This window comes from Bombus terrestris, chromosome 6 (assembly GCF_910591885.1).
Source record: "Bombus terrestris chromosome 6, iyBomTerr1.2, whole genome shotgun sequence".
In the NCBI taxonomy this organism is placed as follows: domain Eukaryota; kingdom Metazoa; phylum Arthropoda; class Insecta; order Hymenoptera; family Apidae; genus Bombus; species Bombus terrestris.
The window spans coordinates 5,687,600-5,703,174 of NC_063274.1; the positions used below are offsets into that span (position 1 = coordinate 5,687,600).

A 15,575-nucleotide genomic window follows, 5' to 3' on the forward strand; every position below is an offset into this window, starting at 1 on the left:
TTTGAATAAGACGATGTCCGAATAGAAAATCTGCTGTTAATTGGATCAATTAACTTTTCGTTTCCGCGTAGCTGCCGAAATAAAATTGTGTTTCAAAACAGAACTCCGACGAGGAAGGGGGAATTTATAACTTAGAACTGACCACGATTCGCATTCGAGTCTTATTTTTATGTGACCAGATTATACATTTAAAAATGTGTTGTGCATTACATAAATTTTTATTACATCTTATTCGCAAAATCGAAATACAGACATGGCGTCAAAGTCATGGGATATTGTTCATAGTCTAATGTTTAGTGACTCCCGTAGCAGTTAACGCATTGGTAGAATATATAATGCATAGGGAAAATACGCTTATTATACACAAATTTACACATTTACAACAAACGTTATGAACTTGTATAATTCTTATAACACTGTGTTATTCTTAAACTGCCATGTTAAAATAATTATACTCTCTTCGAAATTATCTTTTCCATTTCATTAGTATAAAATTTTCCATTTGCGCAATAGCAAATTACTCTTCTTTCAAGTTGTACCGTAGGTAGTAGCTGTTTCGACACTTATGGAGAAACAGTTCATCAACTCCCTGAATGGCTGAATTGGTCCTCCAAGCCCTAATTAGAGTTTAGAGGGACCTGTTCACAAATGACCAAATTGAAGAAATCTAGAACAAGAGTGCTGGCAAAATTCAACATCTCAGAAATAATCAAGAGGTTGTACGAATCTAGTTCACGTCGCTTCTTAAAAAACAATGAAACACCAACCGATACAATGAGACTACTGTCTTCACAGATTTTTTTTTATACGCGAACTCACTTTCTCCTTTCTTCTGCCTTTTTCATCCACTATTTCACAGAGATGGAAATGGGTTAGAATGGCGATAAGGGAAATCAATTAATGTAACGGTATTTAAACTTGAACACACGTACGTACAAAACACGTTTAAACTACATTCTTGGACATAACTGTAACTTGAGTGACGCAACGGTACCTGATGTTCTTGCGCGAAGATGAATGGAGACTGCGAACAGTTAGTTCTTTCTTTTCTCAGCTAACAAAATACAGCATCAGGTAGATCTAGATTTCCAAATACCGTGCAATTAGAGGTTTGTTGGAGAAGAAACGTACAACTAGGAAATCTTCACTTATAGTTAGTACGATGACGATTCCAACTCTGAAAAGAAGGTACGAGAAAATCATCTTGATTTCTCACGTAGAAGTGATAAACACGAAGCAATTTGTCGATCTTCAAGCGTTGACGATTAATCTTATAAAATGACTTTGTCATGTGTTTTCAACGATACGGACATCGATGCTACTTTATTTCTAACTTGGTTAAAGACGCTTATATTTCTCCTTGTCATCTGTTGTCAAATGGAATATTGTATTTTGAAATAGTGCGACTAGAAACGAATAGTGTTAAAATGTAGTTTTGTGTTGGAATATTTTAATTGCAATAAACGTGAAAGAATTGTTTCCGATTCAATACAAATCATGGACATAAAAACGAATGTGAAACGAGTGTTAATTCATTTACACGCTGAATAAATTTATAGAAATGAGTGTTCTTCGCATAAATAATCTTTTCTTTCTCGAGCGATGTAACAGGGATTGTCTTTCCAGAGAGCGATCCATTAAAACGCTAACTGTTACATGTTATCTTAAATACTTTTCAACATTATACGATCAAAACTTTTCTTGACTTTAAAATATGATTACTTCCTAATTATTTCCCAAAATTAACTTTTATTATAATTATCCAGACATCCTTATTCTAAAAATTTAGTCGATTATTTCGAATACAGATGTTAGTACGAACTCCACAATAATAAACTACACAAGCTTAATGAAAATAAACCCTATAGCATAAGCCATAATGAAAAAGGAAGTTACCACTGTCAAAACTAATCACTTGTACACCTTATGTATAAATGAATATACATTAATTTACATAGATGCGTTCATATGGAAAACAAGCATTATGTTGATTAATAATTTCCGTGCACTTTGCATGCGGCTCTCGAACTAATTTACTTAGTATCAATGACGATTTATTTCGCCATGAGGGTCCAAGATGAATAGATCACGCTGAACGCGATACTCGGTTCGTCGGAGGCCAATGATCTCTGCTCGTTTCTTCGTAGTTACACGACGCAAACTATGCTTCACGAGTATTTTTTTGCAAGGTCAGCTTTTTATTTCAAATCGTAATACGATTAACTGCATGCAGTTTTATGTTAAGTTACCTTTCATTAACTGCTTTTTTAGTCAATACATATACCATGAGTATAAATTCATGGTACGCAGGTAAAATCAAGAAAATTTTATTACTTAAAACAAGATGAAAATCAGGAATAACAAAATTGCGTTGGTTTTATTTTTAAGAACATCGAATATTGAAAACTTGGCAAGTAAACGTGTATTTGACTAATTTCTAACTGGATAAAAAAAGACAATTGGCAGGAGGCTACTCTATACTTTGCATACTAAGATATGTCGAAAATATAGAATAAAACTTTTTTTTATCTAACGTCTCGTATTCGAGAAAATTAAATTTGAAAATTTCTTGGCCAAACACATTGAAACTTTATTTTCGTCAAACCAAAGCACCCTGAGGCTCCAATGAGAAACTGTTATTCTACACTTTTTTCTTATATTGGTATATAAAATAACTTATTGTCAATTGCCTATTTCTGTATATCTAAGAATTGTTCAAATACACGTGTATATGTATACTTGATAAGCTCTTAAATTTGACTTTCTTAAAAAAATACCTCCAACGTAATTTTGTTATTTTTTATTTTCGTTTTATATTTATCTATCCAGTCTGTCTTGTTTTACTTGTATCATAAATTTATACCCACGCTACATATAAAAATCATTCGTATATCTTTTATCGAGCAACAGAGAACGTAACTATTTACAAATATTTTTCAGCAAATATATTTTTCAAATCTACTTTCTTACGTTTACAGTTCAAGATAAAAAATTTCCAGTGCGTTGAACGTTACGCTGTATTTCAAGATATACTTACACATAGATCTCACACAAGCAATGATTAGAATAATCTATATAGTCTGTACAATTTAAAATTCATTGCATGATGTTGAAAATGATATAATAAACATTTGTAATCGATATCACGATAACACGTTTACAAATTTTAAATTAAAAAAATTAACAAATTTATCTACTGAAACTATATGCAATATAACTATGTGTATATGTGGAAAATACTCAAAACTGAAAAACACTGAACATGTATTTTAATAAGTAATATAAAAGGCATATTGTAACTACTATTCTGCTATTCAGTGATCAAACTCACTTTTCCTACTTCATATGCAACAACCGTTTATTTATCAAGGAATGACCATTAATGTCAAGATGACGTCAGTTTGATAATTACTCACTCAGATTGTTTGTTATTCAAATTATATACATAATAGATCATACAGATACTATTACTATTAAAGAATTATTTCATTCATTATACAAATAAAATAAATCATCATCAATGAATATCTTTCAAATCATGATGCTGAAAAAATACGCAATCGTGATTTCGCTATTTTAACTTTGGCATGTGATAACGGTTTATGTGGAACTGATACGAAAATAAATAAGTTCGTAGAACGATATTATTTATCAGTTAAATACCTTGTGTTACGCGATATAATCGTCTGAATTGCGTCAATTAAATAAAGTCGTAGAGTAAATAAAGTAAAAAATATTAGTCGATCTAAATATTCAATACTAAGATTTAGATCTACGTATATACATATTCTTACTTTACTATTTATCAACTCAGTTGAAAGTGTTGAATTTACAATCATTACGTATATACAACATTATACTTTAATAAGTTATTAAATTATCTAAACGATAAATATATTTATTTTTCGTAAAATCGGTTTCATGTTTCTGTGCATTGTACCTCGCTTATGAAACTAATCGAAGGGATATATCTTTATCGTTAATATCTAATTAATAAGGATCAATTTTTCTGAACAAAATGCAGGAAATACGAGAGTTTTAAGAAGGTTAATTATGTTAACCAAAGTGACTATCAAGGGATCAATTTTTAATAAGAATGCTATTAATTAAAAAAATAATTGTTATCTCTAAGACAATCGTATCCTAAAAAAGGCAACCAAAATTGGGCCAGAGAATTAATGAGTCGCCGATTTGTCAATCATTCGAGACATGTTATCGATATCAGCCAAAGGAACCTTAATTTAGGATATTCAGTATTTAACAACTGTGACTAAAATTGTTCAAATATCGCTGGTATCAAAGGAAGAAATCTTTTTTCAATATAACGTATTTTCTGAGAAAACGATATCGGGAAATGATAAAGTATTTCGAAAAATGTTCCTGGATACAAATATATGCTCGCATAATAGTCGTGATACAATCTTGGATGAAGAAAGAGATATAAACCAAATCAGATGAACATGTTTTTCGCAGTATCGCTAATACGTAATTCTATGTACAATAACGGAACACCTAAAGAACGTCGTCTTTTTGTGGATGACTAAAAGTTAATGGGAACGAAACGGGAACCAACTCACGTTGCTTCCAAAAATAGAGAACGGCCGGGTTCTCTTCTGCATTTTTCTAGACGCGTTATAACATTTACAACCTTAGTTCGCAATGTATTCTTTAGCAAGAACCGATCGTAAAGCGTGTTATATAATAGTTCCTCGATCACACCTCCACACAACATTGAAGTTAAATCCTGTTCCTCGCTACATTGAGAACGAATCAGTAGAATTAGCAACTACGAAACAGGGTCACCTTGTTGAGCTCATTGTCAGCCGATAGCGAATGAATCATATACAGTTATTGTTGCATAGTTACCAAATAGTTGTGGAAAAACAATTGCATATTTCTTATTTCTTTCTTTCTCCTCTTTTTATAATAGCCTTGCACGAATAGTATGATCAGTGTATTTAAACGTAGCTCTTTGAAATTCTTTTATAATCATTGAAAATAGTTCTGGGCCCTCTTGTACATTACTTTCAGCTATTGGTTGTACAATAACTAATAAATAGAAAGACATGTATTTTCAGGTGACAAAATGAAATGGACCTTATAATTTAACACTGAGAATAAGAGATTTTCTTTCTTAAGAGTTCTCTCAAGTATACTTTTGTTATAATTTTAAAAAATCACTGAAGGATAATGCCGTTACTATGTTAAATAAAAATCCAAAGATATTTATCTTTCGTTAAAAAGGAAAAGTTTGTATATGATTATAGTCTTGTTGGTGAAAGTAATAGAAATTACTAATAATAATTTTTACCGAATCGTGAATAGATGAAAATGAACCGTCCTTCGCGCAATAATTCATCAACTATATAATAATATTAATAAATTAACAAGTTACAAATTATGTCAAGTTAAATTAAAGAGTTACAAGTGATAGATTTCTATTTTGTGATTATATTTTTGTGATTAAATATAATAATTAAATGACTTGTAATTTGTAAGATTTACTTGCAAATATTCATTTGCTTCATTATTAAACTCATTTTACTGTTATACAACTCGTAAAATTTCTTTCCATCCAGATTTTGTTTCGATATTATTACGATGTTATTTGTAACCATTAACAATAATAACTTTCCTATCGTTTGCTTATTATTAAATAATAATAAAAAGATTTAATTAAATTTGTTTAACTTTATTAATTCCTAGAATAAAAAAATATAATGGTGTGGAATCTTTCATCTATGATAGCATAAATTTCTTCCGATAATAACTTTTAAAAGTTAATACTGAAAAATTAAACTTAAAAAGCTTGCAATTTCACTTTCAATTGTGAAAAATGGTTCTGGCTCTATTATTTGTACTGTATTAAAATTCATTCAGTATTAATGATTAATATCATAAATGAATGGATCGACTGATGGAAATTCACCGAATTAATTAAAAGTGCAATTGGAAAAATGTAGCGATCAAGCTGTGAGCTCAGCACACGATAAACCCACTTCTTCTTATACGTTCCTTGCATCGAATTGCACTGCTTCCAATCGATGACGTTCACGTATCTCACGCAGCTCTAAAATTAAAAAGCATCGACGACAGGTTACGACATCAGCTTATATGAATACAGATCCCGATAGCGTACCTCATTCTCTTTTTTTCACTTTCATGACTAAATATTCACATTTACATAATTTGAATTATTTTGGAGCACTATTTCCCTGTAAACATGATTTGCATAAGCTCAATTCACGGAGAATACGAGCAAGCAGATATATATATGTACATATAAACAATCGAAATTTGCATATATTCCTATCAATTCTGAATACTTACATATTTCATCGCAGAGCAATATTGATAATTTGATATAGATACTTGGTAATAACTGTAAATTTGCAGAAATTATCGAAATAAAAATGATTATCATTATGAAGACGCTATTAATTGAAAGGACATATTAAATGATAGGATCTAATTGTAAAAGAAAATGGTAATAACGTCATTAACCTTACAACGTAAATTTAGGTAAGGTTATCTCTATATCCTACTTATTCACAACTATTCCGCTTGTCGTAGTGGGAACATTATATCTATTCGTTCGAAATTCGCATGCTATAAATTAACTGCTTTTAACACACCGTGAATGAAAATAATGGAAAAAAGTGGTCCGCTAAAAGTAATGCCAAAGAAACGGTTCGTTTGAAACGGCTCCTTTCGAACCACTCAACGGCTGTGAAATTGCACCCGCTGCTTGTTACTGCACGGCAATTTTCAGGATACAATTACTATCGTTCAACCAGCAAAAAACGATAGCCTGACTAACACTCTTTCGATTTATTTACACGTGTCAATTTCATGAAGTACTTACGAATGAATACTATTTAATCTGACTGATACGATATAACTGATATGTTGGTTTAATACGATTATCAAAATATTAAAAGAGTATTAGTAATAATAATTTAGTATCTTTTTCAAAGTAATATAATTGAAATCGGTAATAATTACTTAATACGCAATTATAAATAATGAGCAAATAATGATAAATAATCATAAATTACATGTTTGCGTGAATTTTATAAATTAAGTGCTCTCATCATAACTTTATAAATTTAGTAATCACTACTGGTTTCATTTACTTTATTATATACGAATATTCGTATCTATAAATAATCCTTATATCATGAACATTTCGTTTACACATGTTCCGCAAATTTTACTGCTATCGAATTTTACTTTCCCCGAAAGTCAAATGTTTACTATTTAAGTAATCAGTGAACGTTCGCACGTTCGCACGTTCGCTGCTTATGTGGAATTAGTCCACGTTGCATTCGATTTTTCCCAACTGTTGCATCTGATGTAAAACTCGTATAGCACAGATTGTCCCTCCCTGAATACACTCACCGGTCATTCTATTTACAGAATGACATATTTCGTGGTACGTTGGCACTTACTTTCACGAAATTTCTTCGAAGTTCGTGACTTCTATGCGTGACTTCACCCGCAGCTTTTAATGATAACCTCATCGCTCTGCGAGACCTTTAATAGTATCGATATTCACATCGCTGTAACACCTTCAGACCGTGTACGAACTTGATCTTATCGAGGGATCGAAGCACATAGAAATTGCATGCTCGCATTGTGGTTAGATTAAACGTCGAAACATTTATACAAAACACACTATATCCGAGAGAGGCTATTTTTAAGATTCTTGTCGTACCATATTTATATATCTCGTACATTTTTCAATGCTAAATTATGTGATAGACGTATGCTACAAACATAGTAAATGGATCTTTTTCTCACTTTCACAACCAGCGTTCGATAAGATACACTCCTAGATAGAATTAACCCGTGTAGGAAACAGAAATTGCATCAGAATGTGCCTATGATGTAATAGGACAGGAACATAAAACAATACAAAAATGCAGTAAACGTAGTACAAAACGTATTAAAATATGTAACGTACGGAGACAATAAATAGTTCTTACTGAAGATATTTATATCAATTCCGTGCACGTATACCATATAAAATACAGCATAGAGAACTTATTAACGAATAGTTAACCCTTCGAATCATAAAACCAGCGGTCACAATATTGTTGTTCAGACTATCTAACAAACGTATTCCAAATCGTTTTATGCAGAAGATAACCAGAAAATATACATAGCTCGTAATGTTGCTATCTCAAAAACGTTGGTTGCGAGTGTAACGAACCCTAACCTTGACATTATGAAATCCATCGTCAAGTGTATACACAATATAAAACAAGGTCAATAGCAAGAAGGATACTTACTCAATAAAAACAACATATATCCATAATAGTCTAAAATTCGATCGATGCGCCCTCCTTTTGAGTGGTAGAAAGGTAAATAAGAGAGGTGGATGCCCGTGAGAAAATCAGAAAGAGATATAAATTTCGGATGAATTTCTCACCTGATCGATCGGCACGTCGATGAAATCAGCGAGCCAGGAAAATGTCCGGGAACCGTCATAATAGTCCTCCATGGTCGTGGTCATTGTCAATGGTCATACAAATCAAATAAATACGCGCGCACACACCACCCGTCACGTTGACGGTACCAACGTGTGCCTTTAGAGGATACGGTGCCACTCCGTTCGGTTGCTCTCTCTCGAGGGAATATGATCGTTAGAACGCAACGACTCAACTACGGTGGAGATGCAATGACGCCGTCAACGACGGTTCCTGAAATGCAGCGCCGCTACGTTCCGCGCCGGCTAGCAGCCTTGCCGGCATTCAGGGCCGTATCCACGGGTAGTATAATCAATTGCACGTGATGTGCTGGACTGTAGATTCTCGCTCATAGTTGAATAGTGAAATAGTATTTGGCTACGGGCCCGTAGATATCTGGCTCGTACATCTGGCGTGACTCGATGATTAATCAAATATTAACGACTATGACGGAATTCAAATTTTAAGCTATAATGCTCCTTTTTCATACAGAATTCTTTTAGTAATACACGTATGTATGTATTATGCAAATCTTACTAAATCTACGATATCCTTTTACATAATTTTTGACGGCTCAAATAAATGTATTGATTTATAGATGACTTTTTATTATAAATTACTGTGCATGAATTCTCAAATTTATTTTTTTCATCAGGTTTTATAATATATATATACGTGTGTATATGTCATATATTGAAATTATTTGTATCGTAAATATATTCATAGCTAACCATATTTTATATTATATAGGAAGTAAAATGAAACGTATTTGCCATACATAGATTTATTTCAAAATAGTATACCAGATAATCGGAAAAATAATAAGCAAGTCAAACATACGAACGAACAAGACATAATCGCAAGAAATAAATATTCCAAGGAGGACATAAGATCATTAAAGTCTTAATATCTATTTGTATCTGGCGTTCATTCTTATAACTATTAAATGGCATTGTTATTGTCAAATATTTAGCATCGTGAATCATAATATAATATCGTAGTAACTTCATCAGGAACTTTTTATAAAATTTTTCGATATAATAACAAAATTGAAAACCAATTCCTTTTTTTATGAAAATGCGAAGGCTTCGCTTTACTGAAAACAAACTTATGGAAAAATCACAAACATATACATGTATCAATACAATAAAAATGTTATCTTTTTCGTCAAAGAACACTTTATGTCTATTAACTTTTTGAATGATCCAACGGTCTAGAAGTGGGGAAGCAACTAGAGGAGGAGATAGAAGAGATGCTAAAGGAAGAACTTAATTCCAAAGCATACAGTCATGAACATAGAAATATAGAAATATAGCACAAGTACAGTAGGATATACGAGAGAGAAATTTTCAAAAAAAGAAAGTAAGGAGGCGAACACGGAAAAGGGAAAAGGAAGAACTCAACTCTCTAAATAATACTATGATTCTTTTTGCATATTTTATGAATTGTTGAAGTATTATTGTACTTATATACGGATGGAGCAATAAATACTTATACTTGTTACTAACTTTTTGTACATTTTAGTAAAAAATTACATGAATTATTTAAATAAGTCTTTTAGATCTTTACAACTACTATCGCAAAGATAATCTAAAATTAATTCTATTGTATAATCATGTTATAAATATTTATATTTTAAATATAATATACTGTATTTTATCATAGTTTAAAATATTAGATATTTATTGTTATAGTTCGAATGCATTTTTTTTGTATTTAGTATCTCACATTATTGACTATTTTAATTAAATATTGTACTTATCATAACAGGAAATGTTACTAGTTACTAGTAGTTACATAGTACTACGTAGTTACGTAGTAACATTTTTTAAGTCATAAAAAGAGTTACCTTATATGAAGTATATAAGATACTAGATACTCACTGGTAAACAATGATTTTGGTGATTATCTAATTATTAAGACCACGTGTGTGCGGAAAAGATTAAAATATTGATTTTATAAAATATTGAGTAAATTATTTTGTAAAATTATAAGAAATACAATATACTCAAACAATGGCTGCCGATGATGCTATGGAAGGCAATAAGCTGGCAGAAGCAGAATTACAAGAGTTTTTTATGGCTGAAAAGCAAAAGGCACAGATTCAAGCTCAGGTGAAGTAGATCTTATGACATAATCAGAAACTAAAAATGTTGTTCTTGTTACTTATGAATTGTTTTATTTGAAATTGAAATTTATTGTAACACATTAGAGAGGTTAATTTATTGAACATTGTGTATACTAAACATGATTTTTTATTGATACTGTTGTTTTATAATCAAAAATTTTTTAATATCAATAATGTAATTTTAGATCCACGAATTCAATGATATTTGTTGGGAAAAGTGTGTTGATAAGCCAGGAGTCAAATTGGACAGTCGAACAGAAACATGCTTAAGTAATTGTGTTGATAGATTTATAGATGTTTCGCTTTTAATTACAAATCGTTTTGCACAAATTTTACAAAAATCTGTAGGAAACATGTAATATTAAACAAATTGTGCTTATAATAGTTGCATTGTCATTACCAAATATATTAAATAAAGCTCTTTTTATCTCATTTATATATTGAAACAAGTGTTTGCGCACACACATATGTGTTGAAAATAAAACATTACTTAATATTGGTCAAATAACAAAAGGAATTATGTATTTTCTTTAACAAAATCATTTTTTTAAATATATTTATACAAAAATTCAATGTATATGTTACAAAATGTACATCTTAACTTACAAATAGCTGCAAAATTTTTCAATTTGTTTGAAAACTATAGAAATATAATATATAACAACTACGATGTTATAACAAGCATGTCTTTTTTTCAAGTGATACATGCTATTTTAATATCACATTATGCATATTGAATAACTTCTAAGACTATAATAATTATGTTGAATATAAGTAGTGCAATTAACTGCATTTATATATATAAACTAAAAAATCTATAGAAAATTCTTCTGATTATGTAAGGATGTCAACAAAAAATTAGAATCTCCTAATTGGTAGAAATAACATTGTAAGTGTTTTTGCACTTAAAGTATTTAACTTTCAGTTTATATATTCAAATATTTGAAATGCTGAATCTCATTGTTGGGGAATTCAAAAAATAAATTTAGCAATGCAATTATTTTTAATTTTCATTAATTTATTAAAGGAAGTTGCATCTCTCTTTTGCTACAGAAGATGATTAAATACACTTGCTTGAGCAATAATAATTTAGATAAATGTTTAAACATTTAATTTGTAAATTTATTTATGACAAACTTAATAATTTTCTACTGAGTTTAAGGAATTGTAATGATAATCCTATAAAGAAGAGCACTTGCTTTTGGAATAAATAACCAGAAAATATTCAAGTCTTAGGAAAAATATAGTGCAAGAGATGTAACTCCATTTAAATTCTTTAATATTCTCGAAAATATATATTTTAATTGAAATATATAGGACTAATATATAGGTATCATTTTTGAATGTCTGATAATTTACTAATTCAAATTCACAAAGTATTGAAGATTAGTTTGTACATGAATCATTTGAACTAAAAGATATTTTATATATTTCAGCTAAATGTAGGTTTATTACAGTAGTATTTAATATTTTTTGCAAAAATTAGAATATATTTTACTTGCTTTCAACAAAGAAGAATTGTTCAAAAACTAAAAGTTAATCATGAAAGAATAGAAAATTTTAGAATAGAAGTATCAATTTATACAGAAACAGTTTACTTTAGAATATTAATGTAGGAAATTGGAATGGTTATTTGTATCTTAAGATTAAATATTATGTTTTCCGATTTGTTTATAGTACTATATTGAAAATGCACTCAATATGCAATTAATATCAATTATAAAGTAAAAATAAATATAAATAACAATGTTTTTTCAGCTCAACAATTATGGACACACCAACTTTTATATGGAAATAGTTGTATAACAAAATAGAATTTGCATATACATTTTGTGTAAGTTGTATGTCCATTTTAACGCGATATATATCTATATATTATATATAATCTAGTACATGTTATATATAATATATATTATCTGTGTATTCAAACATATATGTATTACATTATTTTGAATTCTCTAATTAATAAATATTTCTGAACATTGCCAGTGTTACTATGCATAACTTGCATTGAATTTTTAATTTAACATGATCAGATGCATACTGGCCTCTGAGGAAGACACATGTTGTAAAATGCATCTTTTTTCCAAAAATCTTTTGATTTCCATCCACACCAACCTTTGCTTATTATACTTGGTAAATGATCACGACCTGTATAATGAGGGTCCAAAATTAAGAATTTAACATCTCCAGTAATTTGATCATAGCTGACTCCTAAAATTGTATGTGCTAACACTCCTCCACCTATAATTTATTTATATATAAAATTTAAAAAAGTAAACGATTATTCTTCCATTAAAGAGGAAGAGTTAATTACCAATCATTACTGGTGTACCCTGTGTCTGAAAGTGATGTAGTAGATTTGGAGCTAATGATGATACTTCTTCGCCTGTAGATGCACAGAGTATTTTAACACTAATATCCAAAAGACTTTCCAATACAAAACCTACTTCTGTAGAGCCAATCCATTGTTTACTATTAATAAAATTTGCAGGTTTGTCTCCTATATTAACTAAACATTTCTGTATTACATGATGGGAAGGTATTGGTATTTCAGTGTAACCTTGTAACCTGTAATGATTAATTTACAATTAAATAAAATTAGATAGAAAATTTATAATTTCCTACAATTAAAATTACCTGAACCATGAAATAATGGTTTGTAAGGATCTATATGCACATCCCCAACCATTATCATCAAAATTATCTTGCATATAATGATGATACATATATGAACCTTGTACAAGTTGTACTTTTCGATTACCATTTATTGTATCTAATTAAGAAATTCGTGATAATATATAGAACTACACTTATACTGTAATATAATATAATGTGTTATCATCACTATATTAAACATACCATCATTTATCGAAATTGCTTCGTGAGGATTTCTAAGTATACTCTCTGTTTCTGAATCATTATCAAATTTCACAGCATTTGCATAACGAAAATACGGCCTAGTCATATCTAATCCCAAAATTTTATGTAAATTTTCACGATATTCCACTGAAATTGAATCAGATATATATATATATTATATTACATAAATGTATTAAATTTTATATTTTATACAACATTGAAAATCTTACTTGTTTCTTTATCACTATAACCACTTGGATAAACTACTGTGATCAGATGCCCAAAACCTTGAGGTTTGAAATGTATGGGTACTGGAAGTTTTATAGATGTTTCTGATTTTTGCAGTTGATTTTCAAAACATTTTTCTATCAATTTAATACTTCGACACATAGATTCTACCAATATGCCATACAGATCTGCTGAACTTACATTGAGGTTGACCAATGATAGCGTATCAATAAATAAATTACATTCCAAACTATTAAATGGTCCTATATTATAAATATTACATTTGTTTGAATTCATTCATCGCATATTGAAAAATATGAATATAATATTTAATATTAAAAAATATAAATATAATACGTTTTATATAATGAAGTACTGGAGCATATTTAACATTTTCTTCAGAAAGTCTGTCTCCAGATATTTTTAAAAGTATATAAGCATTTACAGCATCCTAGTAATTTAATAAAATTAATACATATTTTTTGAAGAATATCAAAGGTATAGACAATATTATAAAAGATATTAAAAAACATACCTCCATTCCCATAGCTCTCACAGCTTTTTTCACATTTTTATTTCCTTCATAATCAGATATGTCTAGAATTTCTCTTAAAGATATATCTTTCTCAATATTTTCATTGTTAAAAAGGAAAGCATTTTTTGATGGAAAATGAATTCCTACTTTTCCTGATACAATCTGTTACAAGGTAATTAGTATATATAATATGATAATAACAGTTTTTTTTTTTGGATAAAACACAAATAACTTACATTTTTTCTTGATTCTTCTAACACTTCCATTATATTATCATTTTGTGCAATTAATGGCAGGCTTCCTCTTAACCTAATATAAATAAATTCTCGACAAATATCATTTTCATTAATGACATTTATATCAGTAACAGGTTCAAGTTTTAAATGAATATAAAAATACGCCTGTATCTTTAAATTGTCATGTGTATACTTCAAAAATAATGGATTATCTGTGATATCAATGTCCTAAACAATTATAATATGTAAACGTTAAAAGAATAAATTAAATAAATATATTTTCTTCTATTTCTGCAGAATTACAATTAACATATTTTTACCTGAAACGCATCAGAAAGTTTTTCTTCACATTGACCCACATGTAAAATACCACAAAGGTATACTTCTGCTGACATATGTAATTGTAACATCGTATGATTTATGTTGGCTTCAACATTATCTGCTATATGTACGCTGAATGTCAATACTGTTAATGTGTTATTATACATAACACCATATAAATGACCTGTTACACCATCTTTTATATTTTTTAAACGCTGAAAAATTACAATATTTATACAATAAGTTTATGTCACAATACAGGAAAAAATAGAAAATATTAAGAGACATATTAGGTATTACCTCTATGACATTAGATAAAATTCGCAATTGCGGCGCCATTTCAGCGATCTAATTATAAACTAGTTTTTTATATAAATTAATTCTGCATTAAGCGTGTGCTATCGCCATATGGCAAGGTTTGATTCAAAAAGTACATTAGAACAGGTGTAGTCATCCAATCAAAATTATATGAAGTACAAGATACAGGCAGTCCAAGTGTCATCAACTAAACGTATATAGACGGTAACAGAATGGTCATGCGTAGTTACGTATAGTTACGAAACTAATTATATTTGATAACATTCAAAAAGCCATGAGCAGGAATGTCATTCGCAATAATCGCAATTCGACATCGAAAGGTCGAATGATGTTATTGAACGATAGCAGTCAATTTTCGAACATATAAGATTTGTTTACTAAATGGAAAAGTTCTCTGGATAATGTTGGTATCACGAAAGTTACTAGTGACTTGTGGTAGATTAATTTCAAGCTTCTGTCTTTCGTAGATCAAAATG

The 15,575-nt window shown here is 29.6% G+C and overlaps 3 protein-coding genes and 1 long non-coding RNA gene across 5 annotated transcripts in view; 1 reads left to right on the forward strand and 3 right to left on the reverse strand.

The window, feature by feature from the left end:
- LOC100642450 (lysophospholipid acyltransferase 6) overlaps positions 1–8,727 on the reverse strand; it is a 32,591-nt gene extending 23,864 nt beyond the window's left edge. For both annotated transcript variants that reach the window (XM_048406975.1, XM_003395855.4), the window contains exon 1: positions 8,435–8,727. In XM_048406975.1, the coding sequence (XP_048262932.1) occupies positions 8,435–8,493 (59 nt within the window). In that variant the 5' untranslated portion in view covers positions 8,494–8,727. The remainder of the gene's footprint in view (positions 1–8,434) is intronic.
- Positions 198–6,996, reverse strand: LOC125385348. Its single transcript, XR_007224471.1, has 2 exons — positions 6,140–6,996; positions 198–6,070 (listed from the first exon to the last, which is right to left on the reverse strand). It is a non-coding gene; the product is annotated as an uncharacterized LOC125385348 (long non-coding RNA).
- Positions 8,728–10,292: 1,565 nt separating the features above from the next.
- Positions 10,293–11,035, forward strand: LOC100652278 (mitochondrial import inner membrane translocase subunit Tim8). The gene is made up of 2 exons (XM_003395932.4): positions 10,293–10,585; positions 10,785–11,035. The coding sequence occupies exons 1-2, from the start codon at positions 10,487–10,489 to the stop codon at positions 10,956–10,958; spliced, it is 273 nt and encodes a 90-aa protein (XP_003395980.1). The 5' UTR covers positions 10,293–10,486; the 3' UTR covers positions 10,959–11,035.
- Positions 10,871–15,292, reverse strand: LOC100647378 (ufm1-specific protease 2). Its single transcript, XM_012309147.3, has 10 exons — positions 15,082–15,292; positions 14,781–14,996; positions 14,461–14,688; positions 14,225–14,386; positions 14,047–14,140; positions 13,692–13,952; positions 13,462–13,608; positions 13,240–13,375; positions 12,917–13,170; positions 10,871–12,843 (listed from the first exon to the last, which is right to left on the reverse strand). Exons 1-10 carry the CDS (start codon positions 15,118–15,120, stop codon positions 12,632–12,634), a joined length of 1,749 nt encoding a protein of 582 aa, XP_012164537.1. The 5' UTR covers positions 15,121–15,292; the 3' UTR covers positions 10,871–12,631.
- Between the last annotated feature and the right edge of the window lie 283 nt (positions 15,293–15,575).

What these genes read in the sequence shown, in the direction of transcription:
- LOC100652278 (XM_003395932.4), top strand. Translation starts at nt 10,487, where the DNA reads ATGGCTGCCGATGATGCTATGGAAGGCAATAAGCTGGCAGAAGCAGAA. An exon ending in AGGCACAGATTCAAGCTCAG is followed by an intron (nt 10,586 to 10,784) that starts GTGAAGTAGATC and finishes ATGTAATTTTAG; the next exon opens with ATCCACGAATTCAATGATAT.
- LOC100647378 (XM_012309147.3), bottom strand. Translation starts at nt 15,120, where the DNA reads ATGGCGCCGCAATTGCGAATTTTATCTAATGTCATAGAG. An exon ending in TAGAAGAATCAAGAAAAAAT is followed by an intron (nt 14,387 to 14,460) that starts GTAAGTTATTTG and finishes ACCTTGTAACAG; the next exon opens with ATTGTATCAGGAAAAGTAGG. An exon ending in ACCATTATTTCATGGTTCAG is followed by an intron (nt 13,171 to 13,239) that starts GTAATTTTAATT and finishes TAATCATTACAG; the next exon opens with GTTACAAGGTTACACTGAAA.